The sequence below is a fragment of the Arachis ipaensis genome, chromosome B02 (genome assembly GCF_000816755.2).
Source record: "Arachis ipaensis cultivar K30076 chromosome B02, Araip1.1, whole genome shotgun sequence".
NCBI classification, from domain to species: Eukaryota; Viridiplantae; Streptophyta; class Magnoliopsida; order Fabales; family Fabaceae; genus Arachis; species Arachis ipaensis.
Window position 1 is genome coordinate 86,902,881 of NC_029786.2, and position 21,083 is coordinate 86,923,963.

General features: G+C 33.5%; 1 protein-coding gene across 1 annotated transcript; it reads left to right on the forward strand.

Annotated features, from left to right (window-relative positions):
* Positions 16,050 to 20,658, forward strand: LOC107625602 (CASP-like protein 5B2; the record flags this gene model as incomplete). Its single annotated transcript, XM_016328284.2, is given in 3 exon segments — positions 16,050 to 16,469; positions 18,519 to 18,651; positions 20,148 to 20,658. Coding segments are annotated over 3 exon segments (468 nt in total). The 3' UTR covers positions 20,349 to 20,658.

A 21,083-nucleotide genomic window follows, 5' to 3' on the forward strand; every position in this document is an offset into this window, starting at 1 on the left:
TAAAGAAATAAGTAAATACCCGCTTTGTCCAGATGACAATCTACCTTTTTATCTTGTCAAATATCCACCATATTGGTTAAATTCCCTGGCTAACGATTAACTCATACTTGGTTAATTTGCTTTTTACTCATGCTTGTCTACTTGTCTACTTTTTTACTTCTTCCCTACGTGCGACGCACACGAGCGCGTCTTAAAACGGCAGACCGGGACTGATCACCCCGGGGGCCATCTTAGTTACGGCCAAAGCAAACTGCGACGACAACACGACTACGGCAATCCAAGCCATAACTATCGCAAAACGGGAAAACGGGCGCGAGCCCCCCAAGAGAAATAACAACAAATACAATAAACGACGACCCGGCCAAACGACCAAATAAGTATAACTTATAAAGAGTCAAAACAAAGAACGAACAACAGGTTGTTCAGCAAATGCATTACAAAATATCCTAAGTTACAAGACTTCACTTCCTCGGCATGTCAACAATCTTTCCGTCCTGGATAGTCTTGAAAACGCCAATTGACGACGTGTCGAAATCAGGAGCTGCGATCCTCAGCTGAGCCTTCAGGGCATCTTCGGTCATCAAGATAGCATTCTTCCCTTGCTCCTTGGTCACCTTAAGCTTCTTCTTAAGCTCAGCGGCCTCTGCTTTAGCGGCCTTCGCCTCCGAGACGGCCTGCTCCCGCCCTTTTTCCAAGGCGACAACCCGACCCTGAGCGGCGTTCAGTTGACCCTCCAATGTCATCTCGCGCTCAAGAAGCCGGGCCACGGTCTCATCGGACGCCTTCAACCTCTCCGCAACAAACGACGACTTCTCCTCAGCAGCGCTAAGCTTTCCCCCCATCTCGGACAGTTGACCCTGGAGGAGTTCAACTTGAGCCTTAAAGTCATTGTTCGCCTTAACAGAGGACTCAAGCTTCCTCCAAAGCGCCTCCATACCGGATAACTCGAATTCGGCCTTCCGAGCTATCACGGCCCCACGAAGCAAGGTGCGATACATCCACCTCGCCTGCCCGGACAGTTCGGTCTCGTGAAAATGCTCTTCTGTCCCGGGTATCAGTTGGGAGTCAATGAATTTGGTAGCATCAAAGTTCCTCTCCATTATGGTAAGGGCCCCTTCCGGGCTGGAAGACATCTTTCGCTTCTTGGGAGTATGGATAAGCTCCACATCACTATCCGGATGAGGGGTGAGAGTCACGTGCCCATCAGCGGACCCTTCCTCGCGGGTAGGGGAAACCTGACCCCCTACAGCCTGTTTTCCCGACGTTTCGGTATCCCGGGGAGAAGGCGCAGCCTGATTCTCCTTCTCCCCTGAAGGACCCTCCGACTTACCGACGTCCTTCTCATCGGCATTCTCGTCATCACTTGCCTCAAAAAAGGTCTTCATCAGATTCTCAAGACCGGTCACGGTGGCAGACATTTCCACTGCAACAAACAACAGGCACGTTAGTCGTTAGATCGGAAAGAGAAAAACAACGACAAAGAAACATAGGCAAACAAAGAAGACAACTCACGAATATAGCTCCTGGCGGCCTCCCGTTCACCCATAAGAAGATGTGGGTTCACGGGGTTCTTTTCAAAGATAGCAAAAAGGACGTCGGCTATCTGCTTATCTACAGCCGACAACCTTTTGTACGTCACTTTGATGAAAGGATTCGACCCCGCGCCAAAACTCCAGTAAGTCTGGATAAGGCGCTCCGCCTCTAACGACAACCAGAAGGGATGACGACCCTTGACGGGATGAACCTTGAAGTACTTATCTTTAAAATCGTGGTAGGAGTCCTCAAAAAGGCCAAAAATCTTCCTACCCTGGGCAGAACGGAAAGAAAGAAACCCCTTTCTCGCCTTCCCCTGTTTGGAGGGGTTGGTAAGGTTGAAATAAAAGAGAAAAACGTCCACCGACGCCGGCAGCTCCAAGTACTCGCAGACCATTTCGAAGCAGCGGATCGAAGCCCAGCTGTTCGGATGAAGCTGAGACGGGGGGACGGATATCCGGTTCAGAAGCGCCATTTGAAACTCGGAGAACGGTATCCGAACGCCAACTTGCGTGAACATGGACTTATAAAACCAGATCCAATCGGGGACACGAGGGGAGTGAAAATTGAGCTCATAAATACGCTCATGGGGAGCAGGGACAATGGCCTCGTAGTTGGCCTCTTCGTCAGTCCCCCCACACAAGTAGCCGGCTTGCCGGAACTCGGTCAACTCCTCCAAGCCCATCTGGTTGGGTGAGCTCCTTATATCGTCGGTCACCCAAGCATACGGGTCGTAAGCCGCACCAGATCCGGAAGACCGGGAAACAACGCGAGGCATACCTACAGCGGGGTACCACTCTGTTAGTCTATGAGGTCGGGAGCCCGAAAAAACTCAGAAACTACGCCTTTTCAACTCAATCGTGACCAAACACGGCTAAAAACTACGCCTACCACATAAACCACCCAAAAACCTATCCTAGAATGGTACCCCTCCCCTAACTCACCTACCCCAACATTGAAAAACCTTTCGGCAAAAATAAACTAGCCATGCAACAAACGCAAGCAGCAATCGCACAGACCTCGCGCACCGCTGACCGGCAGTCCACGACTTGACGAGCCCCTACCATCATCCCGGATCACAACCCAAATCGTTCATCAACCGACATACCGAACAAAGTGTATACCATAAGAGCGATTTTTAATTCTAATAAAGAGAAATTAATTTTACCAAATTCATATACTATTTGACTGCATTATTTGGTTTAGAGAAACACTAAAAATATGAGACATGAACACTAAAATACATAAACAAAAGAAATGTCTTTGTATTTTATTTGATAATAAATTAAATACAAGATATACAAGTTATTAAAAACCTTTTGTAAAATACTAATTTAACAATGGAAAATAAATTTGAGAATTTAATTGACAACCAAAATTACTCTTAAACTGTAAAAGTGTACATATAAAAAAATGTGAGTATAAAATATGTTGTCTGAAATATCCTTTTTATCCTTTATATATATATATATATAGGTGAATGCTACTCAACCCCTCTAAAATAATATGTAAGTTATCTTTCATTATGTGTCACATTATAATTGGTCCTTATCTTAACTATAGTTGGGGCGCCAACGTCATTGCCATCTATTGCCCTCCCACACAACCTCTCTTCTCAGTATAGCCAGCGCCTTTTTTAAATTTAATAACCAAATTAACCATTAATTATGTGGGTAAGAAGTGATCCATGGCAAAAAGAGGCGCTGGCTATACTGGGAAGAGAGGTTGTGTGGGAGGGCAGTAGATGGCGATGACGTTGGTGCCTCAACTATGGTTAAGATAAAGACCAATTACAATGTGACACATAATGAAGGGTAACTTAATCAATTTAGAGGGTAACTTACATTAAATTTTTTTTAATGTAAGTTACATTAAATTTTTTTTAACATAATCAATTGTCAATACCTTGATTAATTAACTATGATGAGAGGTAAGCACGATTCCTGATTTAAAACCATACAATTCTTAAAGACTAATCCTAGTTAATTTTATGTCACTTATTAAGATTAGTTTTAGACACTTGAAGAATTATGAAAAGAAGTTTCAAATTGATTTCAGTTATTAACTTTTTTAAGGTAATAAAGGAATTCAAGTTAAATTAAAATTATTTTTTAATACATTCTAATCTTTAATATGAAGAATGAAACTTGCTTCTTAAATAAAACATTAATACATTAATCAAAAGTAAAAAAACAATAATATAAATCCATCAAAATAAACAAAGCTTCTAATCTTAATAAAAGAAAATTAGTTACTCATAATTAAGAGCGAAAACATACTGTAAAGTAATAAAAGATAAGATGTTTTCGGAAGAATTCTTTGAACTTATTTATATTCTAACATAAACCTAACTTTTAAATTTCAACAAATCAAATATTTCCTAATCAATCTAAATTAAAAGTGATCTTCTCATTATAACTAAAATTCAAACAGAATAATTCTTTAGTGTTTGGTTTTTATCAAAATCATGGGCTAGCATGTGATCTTAGGCTTGGCGTGGCACTTGGTACGTAGGAGTGGTGTTGCACGCCTTCGTCCTTGGAGGCTGCTTTTAGTCTTGGCGTAGCACTTGAGAAGTGGGGTGGTGTTGCACTTACAAGTTTTATTTGATCTTGGCGTGGCACTTAGTGGAGTGGCATGAGACTCCACTTTCTTGATGATGGTCGAAGGCATGTAACGCCAAGGCTTGGGCCTTGTTGGTGGTGGTGCGAGCCGAAAGTCGGTTTAGAAATTTTTTAAGTGTAAAGATAACGTTGCGAGTATAGTCTCAACTGACACAGTGACTTACAACTAAAGTTTGATTCAAAGGGTATGTCACAATCAAAACAAATATCAATTGGGAGTTTGAAGTTTCGAATCGTCTCCCACGAAGCTAATGATTTGAGTGCACAAGTTTAGTTCTGAAATCGGAATTTCAATGATAGAGCAGAAAATTAAAGAATCAAAGAACAATAAAAATACAATTAATGAAGTAATAAAGGAATTAAAGAACAACCAATGCAAGTAAAGAAAAAGAGGCAAAATTAAGCTAAGTGAATTGTGATTCAAGACATAAATAGAACCTTGGCTTGGATTGAGTTAAGGAATCCTTTCCTTGTCATAACTACAACTATGGTAATAATTATAATGGATTAATCTCACCTAGTTAATCCTTAACATCGAAAAGTAAGTCAAGCGAGTATAATTGTTCTTAATCCACAAATCCTAGCTAACTTACTAATTGTCTTAGTAAAAAGTTAGCGTTAGTGGAAACAATAACAACTAACAACCCAAGAATCACCATTAAATATTGAACATTATGACTCTAGGACCCTATATATATGTTGCCCCAAGTCAAGGAGTGAAAATTCACTCAATTTTCAATATTGACATTTTCACAAACACTTGGTGGGCATAATCACAAAACATAACAAAATTACAAAAATACTTAAAACTATGAACAATCAATGAACAAAATCAACAATGATAACTCAAATAAACATGTAATAATCAATAATCATTAATTTCATCCACTAGAAATCAAAATTGCAAAAGTTTATATATTTATTAACAAAGTGACTTAAACTATAAGAAAGTATAGCACAAATATTGTAATAAAAGAGAAAATAAAAAAATACTTACAATGGAAGCAAGTTAGAACCCAATATCAAAATGAAATTGCAAGCTTGTAAAATAAATTCCAACTAAACCCTAGAAAATTTGAGTGAAAACCTAAGAAAAACTAAAGAATTGGGCCTCCAAACTTTTAAAATCTTGAGTCACGTAACTTTTTAATGAAATCACGCGTTGGGACTTGTGCGTACGCACACTTGCTGATTTTTAACTTGTGCGTACCCACTCTAGAAAGCTCTTCTCCTTTGTTTCTTCATATTTTCTCCCACTTGCATGCTTCTCTTCCTTTCTTATCAAACCACTCTTACCCATTGTACCTGAAATCACTCATCAAAAACATCACGACATCGAATGGAATAAAAGAGAAATAAAATTAATTAAATTAGGCATAAAAAACATGTTTTCATATTTAGACACAATTTAGAGAGAAAACATAAAAGCATGCTATTTAAGTAAATAAATGTGAATTTATGTGATGAAATTCATTCAATTCAATCCAAACTTTACCATAAAATATGGATTCATCAGTGGCGTTACACGCCAAGGTTCTTTTGGTCCCTGGAGCTTTGGCTTCTTGCTTGGCGTTTAACACCCTTGAAGTGGTATTGCACGCCATGGTTGGGGGCTCCCCTAGAGTTTGGCCCAGCATGGCATTTGGGAAGGGCGTGGGATGCCATTCTCTTGTGGAGGCCGAAGGTGTGTAATGCCAACGTTTAGGCCTTGTTGGCATTACACGCCATGGTTCCATGGTGCTTTAATGGTGTTGCACGCCACTTTAGCTCTTGGTTTCTTGGGCATTGGCTTCTTGGAACCTCCTCTGCTTGCTCCTTTGGTTCTCTGTGTTCTTGCCTAAAATCTTTAAGAATCTCTTGAACACCTCATAGCTCGAAACAACTCCACATAAAATCAATGAAGTCACAAGAATCTAAATTATAGTAAGAAAATTACTAAGTTTATTAAGAAAAATGTTAAAGAAAATAGCTAAAGATACTAATGTATCACAATACCAAACTTAAGAATTTACTTGTTCCCAAGCAACAAAAAAATTATGAACAAATGATTCTCTAAGTTGGAGAAAGGAGACACGTCAGCATTGTCGCAGACAGAGAGTTGGCAAGCGGGTAGGAGAGCGCGGGCATGGGTCGGGTTGGACGGGGGCTGGAGTGGATCCGCGTGGGTGCTGGTTTCGACATGTGGCGCTGTTTGGTGCCGTTGATCCTAGGTGTGGATCCAACGGTTCTGGATGGCATCTGTAGAGAGAAGAACTTGAAGTGGTTACCAGTCTTCTGGCGGCGCGTGAGGGAGCGTTCGGCGGCGAGTCTGGTGGCGTTAGAATCTTGACGAAGAGATGAACACGATGGTGACGATTCAAAGCGTCGGAAAAGAATCGAAAATCGGGAGCAAAGAGCACTGCCAAAAGAGAAAAACAAGGGGGCTATGAATGAATTTTCATGGAGAAAAAAAGAAACATATGTTCTTGATACCATGTTAGAAATAAGAAAGTAATCTGAAGTGTGTATTATTAAGTGAGTTGAAAGGTACAATATATAGGGGTATATATAGGTGATAGAAGAATCAAAGTAATAAAAACATACAATCCTATAATTAATATACAGATATTCTATATAAATATAAATGATACTAATTGATCCAAATTTATTCTAATTTATTCTTTAACACGCTCTTTGTAAAGAAAAATTTAAAATATTTTATTTCCTATGACAATAGCAACAAATTAATTTTTTCATCCACATAAAATCAATGAAGTCATAAGAATCTCAATTATAATAAGAAAATTACTAAGTTTATTAAAAAAATGTTAAAGAAAATAGCTAAAGATGCTAATGTATTACAATACCAAACTTAAAAATTTGCTTGTCCTGAAGCAACAAAAGAATTATGCACAAAGAATCCTCTAAGTTGGAGAAAAGGAGACGCGTTAGCGCTGACGCGGACATGGAGCTAGCAAGCTGGTCGGAGAGCGCGGGCCGGTTTGGGTTGGACGCGGGTTGGAGTGCGTGGGTGTTGGCTTCGACACATGGCGCTGTCTGGTGCTGTTAATGCTGGGCGTGGATCCAACGGTTCTGGATGGCGTATGGGGAGAGAAGAACTTGAAGCGGTTACCGGTCTTTTAGCGTCGCGTGAGGGAGCGTCTGGCGGCGGCAGGTAGCGAGTCTGACAGCATTGGAATCTTGACGAAGAGACGAACATGACGGTGGTGGCTGTGACGATTCAAAGCATCGGAAAAGGATTGAAAATCGAGGGCAAAGAGCATTGCCAGCAGAGAAAAACAAGGGGGCTATAAACGAATTTTCATGGAGAAAAAAGAAACCTATGCTCTTGATACCATGTTAGAAATAAGAGAGTACTCTGAAGAGTGTATATTATTGAGTGAGTTGAAAGGTACAATACATAAAAGTATATATAGATGATAGAAGAATCAAAGTAATAAAAGTATATAATTCTATAATTAATATATAGATATTTTATGTAAATATAAATGATACTAATTGATCTAAATTGATTCTAATTTATTTTTCNNTAACTCTTAAATAGTTATTAATCGGTTTTAATAATCTACTTTTTTCAATAAATCAAACATATATACAGAATGTGATCATAAATAATATAGTAATAGTCAAATCCACCAACAAACATATTGGTTATTATCACACTATAAAATAAATTAAATATAAAAGCTAGTAGCACTTATAATTCTATAAAATTGCACTGTCTTTGATTCGTGCAAGGGTTTACTTATCAAATAAATTTAAAATATGAACAAAAATATTTATAAAATGGACCTAGCATCACTCGAAAGAATCATGGAAAATAATCAAGTTACCTTATCATTCATGAGAATCATTTCTATGTAAGTCGTCTTGTTCTTTTCAAATTTGGATGGGACTTTCCGTGTGTGTGTGTGTGTACACACACTAATTATACATGGTAATAATTAGCAAATATTTTCAATGAAAATACTTGCTACAATTAGGTGAAAGTTATGCCATTATATTTTATTAACCTTTATGATTAATTCAATAGAGATACTTACTTAATATATATGTTATCGATATTAATTATATGCCAATATTTTTAGGAAAAAGCAAAAACAGGAGATAATTTAATTATGACTCTAAATAAATAAAATAGATAACATTCAATATTATTATTTTTACATTTAATATTTACTGTAAATATAAAAAGTAAAATAATTAATAAAAAAATGAGCAAAAAATAAAATATATTAATTAAAATTCAATTTGTTATCTAATTAATCTTGTGTCCATATGATATAACTTTACGAAAATATTATGAATCACAACCTTTTTTATTCTAAAAAAAATATTATATATAGCCTTTAATAGTACAAAAATAATTATAAGAATTAATTATTGATATTGATATTAATCACAATTGATTATTGATACCTTAATTTTTATGAATTATATTTTGTTAAACTCTATGTTATCGGTTATTAAAAGCATTTAAATCACATATATTAATTATTTTTTTGTTATAATTATTTCGTTTTATATATATGGTTATTTTTTATTCAACAATCGTGCAATAATTTTTTATTTTTTATATTCATATATATTCCTCAATCCTGACTCTATTCATACACATATTAACAATTTTTTTCTAATAGTGATGTTTTAATTTTTTGTTTTTTTTTTCACGTATCTTTCCTTTTTTTTAAATAGTGATATTTTAGTATTTCTTTTTTTTAATACATTTTTCTTAATAATTACATTACTAATCTAAAATATAAAATGAAAGAAATAAAGGTGATACATATATTCAAGAAAGATGTTAAACTTAAAAATTAGAAAAAAATTATATTAAAAAATGTAAAAATAATATATTCAAAAAAATTAGTCGTAATATATAAATTGAGTCAACAATTTAAATTTTTCTAAAACTAATTTAATCAAATACCAATATTAGAAATAAATTACTTAAATAATATTTAATCTATTCTACTCCTTAGATGCGTATAGATTAGAGTCATTCTCGTAACGACAACTAACTGAAATAACATCGTAAGTTCGAACATTTAAAATTCGTGCAAATTCAGATCATTCCCTTGTTCTTTAAAAACCTTCTATATCCTTCATAGAGTTGAATCGCAATTCCTTTTAAGGAAAAAGAGTTACGGATGTGGCTTTGATGTGTTGGAGACCAAAATTCGGAAGTCACTATTTATATGACACCCATTAAACCCTAAAGCCAAATAAAATAGTATTTCTGGTTTTATTCTCATTTAATTCTAAATCAAAAGTAATAATGACTTATTTAATTCAGCATTTATGATAATAAATGAGATGACCATTATATAAGTTATTTAATATAAAATAGCTTAACTTGCGATTATAATTAATATATGTATTGCCCATGAATAGATTAGGAAATAATAATTTCGTAACAAAATAATCATTCAATTTGAATTACAATTAATTGATTGAGAGATTTTATAATAAATTTTATGATATTTAAATAATTAACCAAATCAATTAGTTGATATAATTAATTTATTATAATAAATTAAATTTAATGAGTTAAAAGAACGAAAGGATTTTTGATTGGTTTAGAAACTATACTTCGACAAAATTTTATTTGAGAAATTATAAACCGTCAAAAATCCATTCGTCATTAACCAAGAGCTGGAAAGATGGAAGGAATTATACTTTGTTCTTCTGAGGTTCTTAGTAAAAATATATTACTTCATACTATCGGGTCGTTGAGGAGTGTTGCTAGACGCCAACCTTGATAAGTAAATTTAGTATGACTAATTTACTACCCGCTTAGTATTGAACATATGGGTCACACACTAATGAGTGTTCTAATCTTTACTATATAATTATTTAATTATTATTTTGATTTGATCAAATAAATAATTATATTCATTTAAAATGGAATATTATTATATTCTTTACTAGAACCAAGAATATAATAATAGTATGATAATTGAGAATATTAAATGAGATTTGAGAATAATAAGTTCTTCTATTTTTTAATTTGGATGAGATCCTAACTGATTCTGTTTCAAATTGAGTTATGATATGATTCATAAATTTGAAAGATTCAGATTTAGAATTTTAGGATATGATTTAAATTTGAATTGAGATTCAAATTTAAAATCAGTAACACATCTCATACTATATATATGTATGCCAAGAGTAGAGGAATGTGATAGAGACGAGAATAACAAGAGTTTTATTTCTTTACCTCTAAGCACATAAATGTATGTGAGCCTAATTCTTGGAGAAGAATTTTATGGTGTGAAAAGAGTTGAAAGAGGTTTCTCAATTTAGATCAGATATCCATTGGTCAAAGAGTTGACAGCAAAGGTTGGTTTCGGTGTGGATACGCATAGCGCCTTCGTACCATCGAAGGAGAAAGTAATTTTTACTAAAGCGTCTAAATATATTTAGATCTGATCTATATATTATATTATAGGAATAAAGTTTAAGCAAAAAATAGATCTTTATGATTACCTTCTTTTCTTCCGCTACGTGTTATGAACACATGGTAATCCTTCAGTGGTATCAGAGCTTTGGTTTTTTTTGTGTTTAAATCTTTATTCTTATTTTTTTAAAATTTGTGAATTAATAGGATTAATTCAAAATTTTTAAGCATATGATGCAGTTATTTCCGTTGAGTTGGTTTTCTAATAAATTAATAGTTAATTTATTTTAATTATTTAATTGTGATTAAATTAACATTCTTTTAATATAAAAGTTATATTTATAATCAAATATTTTGTTTGATTTTATTTATATATTAAATTTTATTGTGATTTTGATCACAACAAAAGGAATAAGATGTAAAATATCTTTTGTTTGTTTCTTATATATATAAGTGTATATATAAAGGTTAAATTTGATTTGATAATTTTTTAAGGCTAAACGTTAGTACATGAAAAATTAAATTTTGATTTTATTGATGTGTTTTGAACATTATAATTTTAGAAATTAGTTTATCTAATGTTCTTGATTATAAAGAGCAGCCTGACAACCAGGAGTTTTATTTTCAAGATAATAATCAGCGTATACATTTGATGTATTAAGGATTTAATTTTATATTTTTACCTAGACAACCTGAGAGTATAAAATGTAATCCATAAATACTGGTAGAAATTCTCTAACAATTGAGATAAATCCTAAAAGTTAGGAGTTTGCCAAAATAAATTTATTTCTTGTTTACAAGGAGCATCCTAACAACCAGGAGACTTGTACTCAAAGATGGAATTTATCTATGCATATGATGATGTATAAGGAGAATTAATTTTATACTTGAACCTAGACAACCTAGGAGTATAAAATATAATTCAGTTAAATAATTGTCTGATAACCAGATAATTATTTGGGATTATAATTATATGAGATATAATTTAATCATGTTTATTTAGAATAGGTATAAGTAACAACTTGACAACCAAGGTATTCATGATTCTAAATAATTTTAACAGAAATATAGATTTCTTAATTTACTTTCATATTTTTAATTTTTAAATATGTTCATCTTTCGTATGGCATACTTGAAAGTAATAAATTGCCTATACATTGAGAATTGTTCTTATGTATGAAAGGGTTATCATGGACATGATAATCCTATTGAAAAAATATTGTCCAATAAAATTAGTGATGAAATAGTAAGTACTTGTGAAGTATCTAAAATATTATTTTACTACAATATGAGTTGTTTTGACAACCATGAGTTCTAATTTTAAAAGCATATACCCACTATTTATTACTAAACATCTTGAGAAGATGTATAGTGCCCAAAGTAAGATAGTATGACTATTAAAGATTTTATTTAAACTAGTGGGAGTATTAGACAATATATTTTGAATTAAATAACTTTAGAAGTTAGAATGCTATTAGGCAAATGGTTTTTGCGAAAATTGTTCTTGCAAGTATTTTTGGAGATTTATTTTGTTACAAATAATTTATAATTAGTCTTAGTATGATTAAGATTTGTGATCTTTTTAGAAAAATTCAATATGAGTATTGCTGATGCGAATCAAAATTGCTCTTAAGGGTTGGTTTGACCAATAATAAAAATATTGAATATTTTTATTATAAGAGTTTAAAGTAAAATCTCTAATATCTAATTGATATTATATTAAATAGAGAATGGGATTCTCTCCGTGCATAAATATTAGTACTCTATGTACTCTATTATGTTTAAGAAACAAGGAATTTGATTCAGCTGCTAATCTTTTGTTAAATATTTAGACTACATTTTAGAAATGTTGCTAAATTAACAAAATTCTCACTAAATCAATTTTTTATCCATATAAGATATGAAAAAGGCATAAGCTGAAACTCAAGAATATTAGAGTTTGGAGATGTCTTATATGTGTTAAGAGATTGCACAACAATAGAGTTGATATTAGGTCCGATAAATGAGATTTATTGGTTACTCTAAAGAAATAATGAGATTATTTTTATCACTCTTCTTATGACAAAATGTATGTGATAAGAGGTTAAACTCCTTTTTAGAAAAGGGATTTCATCTTAAAGAAAGAATGAGAGTACAATTACTTTTATTAGAATTATTTACCACTCAATAGAGGATATACTTTCTCCGAGAAGTATAAAAGATTTGATCGTCAAACTAATTTTTTGAAAGAGTAGCCTATTTGTATAATGATACAATTCTATAAAGATAGATCTAATGGTTACTTAGATTTTTTATAATCATGTTCAATAAGGATTGTCCTTAAAATAAAATTATGCACTATTGTAGTGGGAGATTTCATGTTTTGAGAAAACTTGATATTTATTATGCACTAGGTGTATTTTACAAAAAAAAAAAAAGTCAAGCACATATGTTGAAGAGCTAAGGTGTTTAAAGTCAAAAGAGTTTTGATAAACACAAATGTGCATTGAAAAATTATACACATGATTGATTGGCTCTAGTGCAAGTGGGAGATTATTGTGATAATAGTATGCACAAAATCCAATCTATCATGATTGGCTCTCGTGCAAGTGGGAGATTGTTGGGAATAAGGAGTATGACCACAATCCAATCAATCATGTGTCAAATAATTTGTTATTATTATTATATTAAAATGTTAATATAATAAAGTCCTTGATTAAATTTAGAGATTTATCATTGTGATATTGATCATAATATTGAGAGATAAATCTTTTATAATTTAATCTAAATTGTTCTTGGTCATAGGATTATTAAAAAGGACATTAATAATCCGAAAAGATCAATATATATATATATATATATATATATATATGTATGATTTAAATACTTGTAGAATTAATGATTAGTCAATAAGAAATCCGTCAACTCTCGGTAAAGAGTTTGAGCTCTATGATTATAATGACTGAGATGAATAAAACCTTGGCCAAGGGGATTGAATGAATGAAGAAATGAATTTCTTAAGTCATTTAGAGTTCATTATAATAATGGTAACAAGTTAGAGTTTGACAATTAAACCATACTATAAGGGTTAATCAAAAGCTGGAAAGATGGAAGGAATTATACTTTGTTCTTCTGAGGTTCTTAGTAAAAATATATTATTTCATACTATCGGGTCGTTGAGGAGTGTTGCTAGACACCAACCTTGATTAGTAAATTTAGTATGACTAATTTACTACCCGCTTAGTATTGAACCTATGGGGTCACACACTAACGAGTGTTCTAATCTTTGCTATATAATTATTTAATTATTATTTTGATTTGATCAAATAAATAATTATATTAATTCAAAATAGAATATTATTATATTCTTTGCTAGCACCAAAAATATAATAATAGTATGATAATTGAGAATATTAAATGAGATTTAAAAATAATAAGTTATTCTATTTTTTAATTTGGATGAGGTCCTAACTGATTCTGTTTCAAATTAAGTTATGATATGATTCATAAATTTGAAAGATTCAGATTTAGAGTTTTAGGATATGATTTAAATTTGAATTGAGATTCAAATTTAAAACCAGTAACAAATCTCATACTATATATATGTATGCCAAGAGTAGAGGAATGTGATAGAGACGAGAATAACAAGAGTTTTATTCCTTTACCTCTACGCACATAAATGTATGTGAGCCTAATTCTTGGAGAAGAATTTTATGGTGTGAAAAGAGTTGCAAGAGGTTTCTCAATTTAGATCAGATATCCATTGGTCAAAGAGTTGACAGCAAAGGTTGGTCTCGGTATGGATACGCATAGCGTCTTTGTACCATCGAAGGAGAAAGTGATTTTTACTAAAGCGTCTAAAGGTATTTAGATCTGATCTATATATTATATTATAGGAATAAAGTTTAAGCAAAAAATAGATCTTTATGATTACCTTCTTTTCTTCCGCTGCGTGTTATGAACACATGGTAATTCTTCATGGACCTAGCATCACTTGAAGAAATCATAGAGGATAATCAACCTACCTTATCATCTATGAGAACCATTTCTAGGTAAGCTATCTTACTCTTGTCAAATTTGGATGGGACTTTTCATAACCTTATAATCCTTGTCTTTATTTTCCAAACCTTTTCATTATATAATCTACTGTAGGTAATACTGTTGATAGAATCATAGCTTGTAGCTATTAGGTATAAAAAGTAATAAAGAGAAAAAGAAATATGAATGAGGTACGAATTTCCTAAATGATAAATAATTGTAACAATTGACTATTACGAGTTATATATATATACACACACGGTACGAATTTTTAATGGAGATACTTGGTCTGATTTTTTTGTTATGGAGGGGGTGTAGGTGCTTTGCAGGGTTATGAAAGATGGAGGTTCTACACCGTTATGTGGGACAGCTTTTTTATCAGAGTTGGTGTGGAGAAATCGAACCCTTCGAGTTCTTTGTTTCCAAAAATTTATATGCAAATCGGATGGTCCGTTTTGCTTGGAGGAGATGAAACGCACATAATGGAAATCGGACCCTGCGATTTCCCATTGAACAAATCGGATGGTCCGTTTTGTTCGTTGGAGAAGTAGGTTCTAGTAGTCGCATGGTCCGAGTTGTGCAGGATTTTCGTTTTTTTTTAATTCACAGTAAATGAAATCGGACCGTCCGTTTTTATTATTATATATTATTTTTGAATTAGAGTTCACAACTCGGTTGATCCGAGTTCTGTATTTTTATATATATATAGTTGCGAAAGTTCCCGAACCCTAGATAGCCGCCCAGATCCAAGTTTGTTCATCTTCTTCGACTTCTCTTCTTCTTTCTCAGGGTATGGGATCTGTATTGTTGGGTTGGAAAAAATAGTTGCCGGTAAAATTTTTGTTTTTATTTTAGTGAGTGATAGGAATGGTTGAGGGAGGAAGAAGATGAAGGCTTGAAAGCTGGCTGGGGAAGAAAGGGAAAGTGAAATCCCTGGGTACACATGCAATAGAGGGGGTTGGTTGTGTTAAATGGGCACCGTCTCTGGGGAGCACCTGGCCAACGACACGTGGGTGGGGGTAGCAACAAATCGGACGGTCCGCATTGGCAGCAGGAACTCGCATGGTTCGAGTTGCGTCTTCCCAGTCGCACCGTCCGAGTTCTATTTTCCTTGACACCACCCCAATGTCAAGCACCCCTCCTCCCCATATCAGCGTCTAGCACCAGCCATACCTCCATATTAAAATTCAAAAGCGAAATACTTGCTACAATTAGAAAAAAAATTATATAAATAGAGACACCTGCTAAGTATATATATATGTAATTTAAAAATATTTTTATCAATAAGAAAATTGAAGGACATTTTTTGTTAGGTACAGAATAATTGGAATGCATTTTTTTTGTTTGCCCTTTGTTTTAAATTGTTAAAGAAAAGCGATTAAGCGAGATGATGGAACCTGCTCCTCCCTAGTTGCAACTTGCAAGAGAGGAGAAGCACTTTTTGTGAGCAACAAACCATTCCACCATTCCACCATTCACTCACTCACTCACTCACTCACATACTCACTTCCTCTCTCGGCTCTCATCTTCCACTTACACTCACTCACTCACACTTTTCTTTCCTTCGCTTCCTCTCTCTCACACACATATTATCACTTTCACAATACCCATCCTTCAATCAAACCCTTTCCAATGTATAGAAAATAGAACAAAAAGGAACAGAGATTCCCCTTCAATTGAACCATTCTGAAATCTAGGGTTTTCATTTTCCCCTTTTCTCTTTATGTTGTTCTTCTCCTGAAATAGAAAAAAAGAAGGGGGATGATGAAGCGGATGGTGGGTGGGCCAGGTACGAGGAGTGGGTTCTTCTTGAGATTAGGGCAATGTGCGTTTGGTTGTGCTTCAATTGGCCTAATGGTCACAGCAGCTGAATTTTCTAACTTCACTGCTTTCTGGTATGACTCTCTGGCTCGTTATTTTTTTTTTAGATTGTTAAGTAAGGAATTTTTATGCAATTAATGTTTTCTGTTAAGGTTCTAAGTAATTGGTGTTGCTGAAAGTGTTTAGCTTTAGTTACTTTTTGCGAGGCTTTGTATTTGTATGCAGATTTATGTTTGTTTGCATGTGTTTGATTAGGATTTAGGTTATGTTTTGGATGAACATGATTTTTTTTCCCTTTCTATTTTGGGAATGGATGCGTGAATTATCATTTCTAAATTTAGAGGGTATGATATGCATATGTTTGTGAAAATGAGCATGGGATAATTAGGAGGTTACCTTGGTGAAGTTATAATCTATTTATTTTTATTTACTGAAAAGTGAGTATGTTTACCTGAAATGAATGGTATGTTAAATTGTTAATATTTCCACCACGTTTTTACTGTCCATACTCCTCCATCCAAACATGACCATAGTATGAAATCACACCCTAATGAATGGTGCCCATGGTAGTGGTGGGTGGCATACCAGAATGGTTGAAGTCTGAGGATGACTTTCAACTAAAGGGTTGCTTTAGTGTTTAAAAGGAAAGGATTTTAACTGTGAAAAAAAAATTCAAGAATGATCTGTATGTAAAAGACTGCATTAACAGCCGATGTGTGCATTTAAGAGTAGTTAAAGAAAATGAGTTACATTTGTTATTTATATATATTTTTCCATTGGGCTGATTAAGGAAAGTGATTTTTCTGCTTCTCACTTGGTTAACCATGCAGTCTCTTTGGGTGTTTTACTGGAGTTATAGGATAGAATTGGCATGGGGAATTGGGATATGCTTCTTACATGTTGTCAATGCCATGATCTTGTTTTTAGTGCCTAAGTTTGGGAACTACTGAAGCATAACTAATAGCTAATTGACATGAATAATAGCTCCTTTGGTCAAATGTGAAATTTAATGCATGCATATTCTGATGTCTATCCTATTTTGATTGAGAATCTTTCTATGTGGTTATGATGGAGAAAATTTCGCATGAATTTTGTTGTATATTGTGACATGACGATTGGGTGGTTCTTTTCAAAACAATATGTTTGTGTGTATTAAAGGGAGAAAATAATTACACTGCTGCCCATACAACTAATTGAGCTTCTTCTAGAATGCATAAAAGGAGATGCATTCTTAGAATCATTTTTAGTGATTAGTTGTAACAATGTGTAATCACCACCAACATTTGGATTGAAATGTGTTTTCTAGGGACCTAGTATATAAGATTGCGTTTGGTTATGAGAACAGGACAAGACAGAACACTGAGAACAAGACACTAAAGACAGAGACACAAATTAATGTTCTTGTGTTTTGTTTGGTGTTAAACTAGAACAAATTATGAAAGTCTAATTTACTCTTATTTTTTTCCATACAAAATGTTTAGGAAGAAAAATATGATGATAAAAAATATAATTATGAAAATTTGATATAAATAATGAAAGAAAAAATAAAAAATAGGTTGTATCTCTTCTTAGTGTCTCTGTGTCATTCCTACCAGGAAGGAAACAAAATACACTAATTCAGTGTCATTGGACACAATGTCTCTGTTCATGTCTTATCTGTCAAACATGATTTTGTATCTCTGTGTCCCTGTCTTACTGTCCCGTACCTGTAAACAAACGCAGCCTAACAGAACACAATAACATTGTTTGGTCCATGTCGCCAAATACAGAAAGGCTTTATTATTGTTCTATCAGTGATATCTGCATCTCAAAATTTGTTATTAATATGAACCTTTTGTCCTTGTTTAATGGTTTAATGGAAAGATGATAGTTTGAGTGCATAAGATTTGTTGCCTCTTCCTCTTTGCATGTTTGTGTGAATTTAACATTTGTTGTCATTTTCTACCATTGCCCTCTTTCCTTGTGTGTGATGTACTCATTCGTTCAATGTGTGAGATTCTATGATAGCTTTGTTTTATAGTTAAAACATTCACTTATGTTTACAACATTTGTTAAAACCGACTCAAGGTAGATTGTTATGTATTTTTTGTCAACATAACTCTGGTACTTTTCTAAACTTTCAGCTATTTAATTGCATCAATGGGACTTCAAGTTCTCTGGAGCTTTGGACTTGCATGTCTTGATATCTATGCCTTGAGGAGAAAAAGAGACCTACAAAACCCAATTCTTGTCAGCCTGTTTGTTGTTGGTGATTGGGTAATAATCAGGCCACCCTCTTTCCTCTAACAAAATAATGGATACTTTCATTTTAATTTCCCTGTTTTTATCAGGAGAAGTAAATTCAAGTTTATTGAAAGAAAGTGAAAGGAGAAACTATGCAGAAATAAAATCATCTTTATTGTTTAATTGAACATGAACTCAAATGGCACTAATACATACAGTCATAAACTTGTTGCTAATAACTTGAAATAGTCACAAAATTTCTTGTTAAACTTAAACGTTTTAAGTTTATTACAGCTGCTGATGTTGCGTAGATAAGGACACTGGCATGAACACAGACCTGCCAAGTTTTAGAATTTGTGAAACACAGACATGTCATATATGTATTACAATGGGAATTAAGGAGTATAGTATCCAAATTTCTTCTTCTTAAAACGTCATCATCTATTATGCAATGGTAATTAGGGGGTTTAGTGTCCAAACTTCAAAATGACAAAGCATTAAAGACAAATAAAATGGAAACCTACATGGCATAACCAATTAACACTAGCTGTTACAATCAATAACCCTTACACTCTCATATCATTGCTCTTTTATTCTTCTCTTTCATGTTATGTACACCTTACTTTTTATGGTACCTTCTTTTAGGTGCCATAACTGTGTATAAAAATACAAAAATGCTATATGCATATAAAAAAGCAGCCACTATATATTTGTGTATAAATAAATGTTATTTAACTCATTTTCAGTGTGTATTTTGTATTTCAACATGTATTATATATGGGTGGTTTGATTTGGTAACTGATTTTTTGTATACACTACAGCATGATTGATAAAAATAACATTTTTAATCTTAATTTACTTAAATTTATTGTAACATCTATAAGTTTCCTAAGAAAGTGGCCTAGTGCGTGAGGTTTTCACCAGGGTCTAGGAAGGAAGATAGGCCTAGCAAGCAAAGAAGTTATATATAAATTTAAGATTTAAGTTATAAGAAGTAACTGATGTAAGACTTGTCCCAGTAAGTTGGGTTAGCTTTATAGATCAAATGACAGTCCCAGTAGGTTGGTTTAGCTTTATAGATCAAATGACACCAAAATCTTCTGTTAATTATGTTTGCATTTAAACCATTAATACTATGAGAAACACAATGCACAACAATTAAAAAGTTTGTATTATTATTTTCAAACAAGTGGCCTTGTTTGTGTATGAGTCCAAGAATAAATTTTAAATTGTATGTCATTAGTATATCTTAATGGTTCAACGGGAACCTCAATAGCATCACAATTGTGTGTTGCAAGTAATTCAGTACTACTTTATTTGGTTATCTAGTGAATTAGTTATCCATGCTTGGTGAAACTTAAGACTTGAGCAGTGTTGATAAGTCTCTGCTTCAACTGCTACATTCTATTTATAATTATAGGATTGGATCAAACGTGTCTTTCTCCATTTCTCATATTACACTATATTATTTATAATCTGATAAAGATTGATGTTGGATTGGTTGAACTAATTGTGAATTATGAAAGCAGGTAACAGCTACTTTGTCGCTAGCAGCTGCTTGCTCATCTGCGGGAATCATAGTTTTATATGCAAAAGACCTGGATTTCTGCAAGAAGCACAAGAGTATTCCATGCCACAGGTACCAGGTTTCTGTAGCCATGGCATTTATCACGTGGTTTTTTACAGCAATGTCATCACATGTGATGTTTTGGATCTTAGCATCAGTCTAGATCGACTCGTTTCGCGTGCTAGACAGAGATGAAGACCATACACATCCCATTGTCTTTGAAAGATCTTGTAAATCCATGTATCAGACCTTATGATGACATTTGGGGCAAAAAATTTTCCTTATTGATTTTGCTTCTTTTTGTTTTAATCTGACCGGCCACAACTCTCGGTTTAGTAGATGTAGATGCTGGTTTACTAAGCTTCAGGTATGAATTTGTTATCTTGTATTGTCACGAACATGTCATGTTTGAGCTGCAGCATTCCATATTATATATGATCATATTCAATCAGTTGAGTAGTCTGTAACAGTTAGAAAGCAAGTGCAGTGCCATCTCGTCTGCTATAACTAAAAATCCATATGAAATGTGGACGATGATGCTCGTTGCCATTTGATGATCCTCGCGTGAACCAATCCATTGAGGGTTCCCAGTTCAGAATCATGCTAATGGCAACTTAAGGCAACTGAACTTATAGTTAAGATTAATTTTTGTTCAAACTCAAATGCTTATTTGGTAAGTTAGGGGACAAAGATATTGAGAATATTGTGTATAATATTTAATTTTCTTTTTCTAACCGGGTCAAAGCTCATTTTGGGCGTTGGAGTTCATTTTTAAGATAAAGAGGGAATCTCCCCCGTGTAAGTATTTACCAAAATACGTTTCTAGTCACATCTCGAATACAGTGGGAAAAGCCACAAAAAACGAACATATTTCGGGTGTACTGACCCCGTTTTGTGA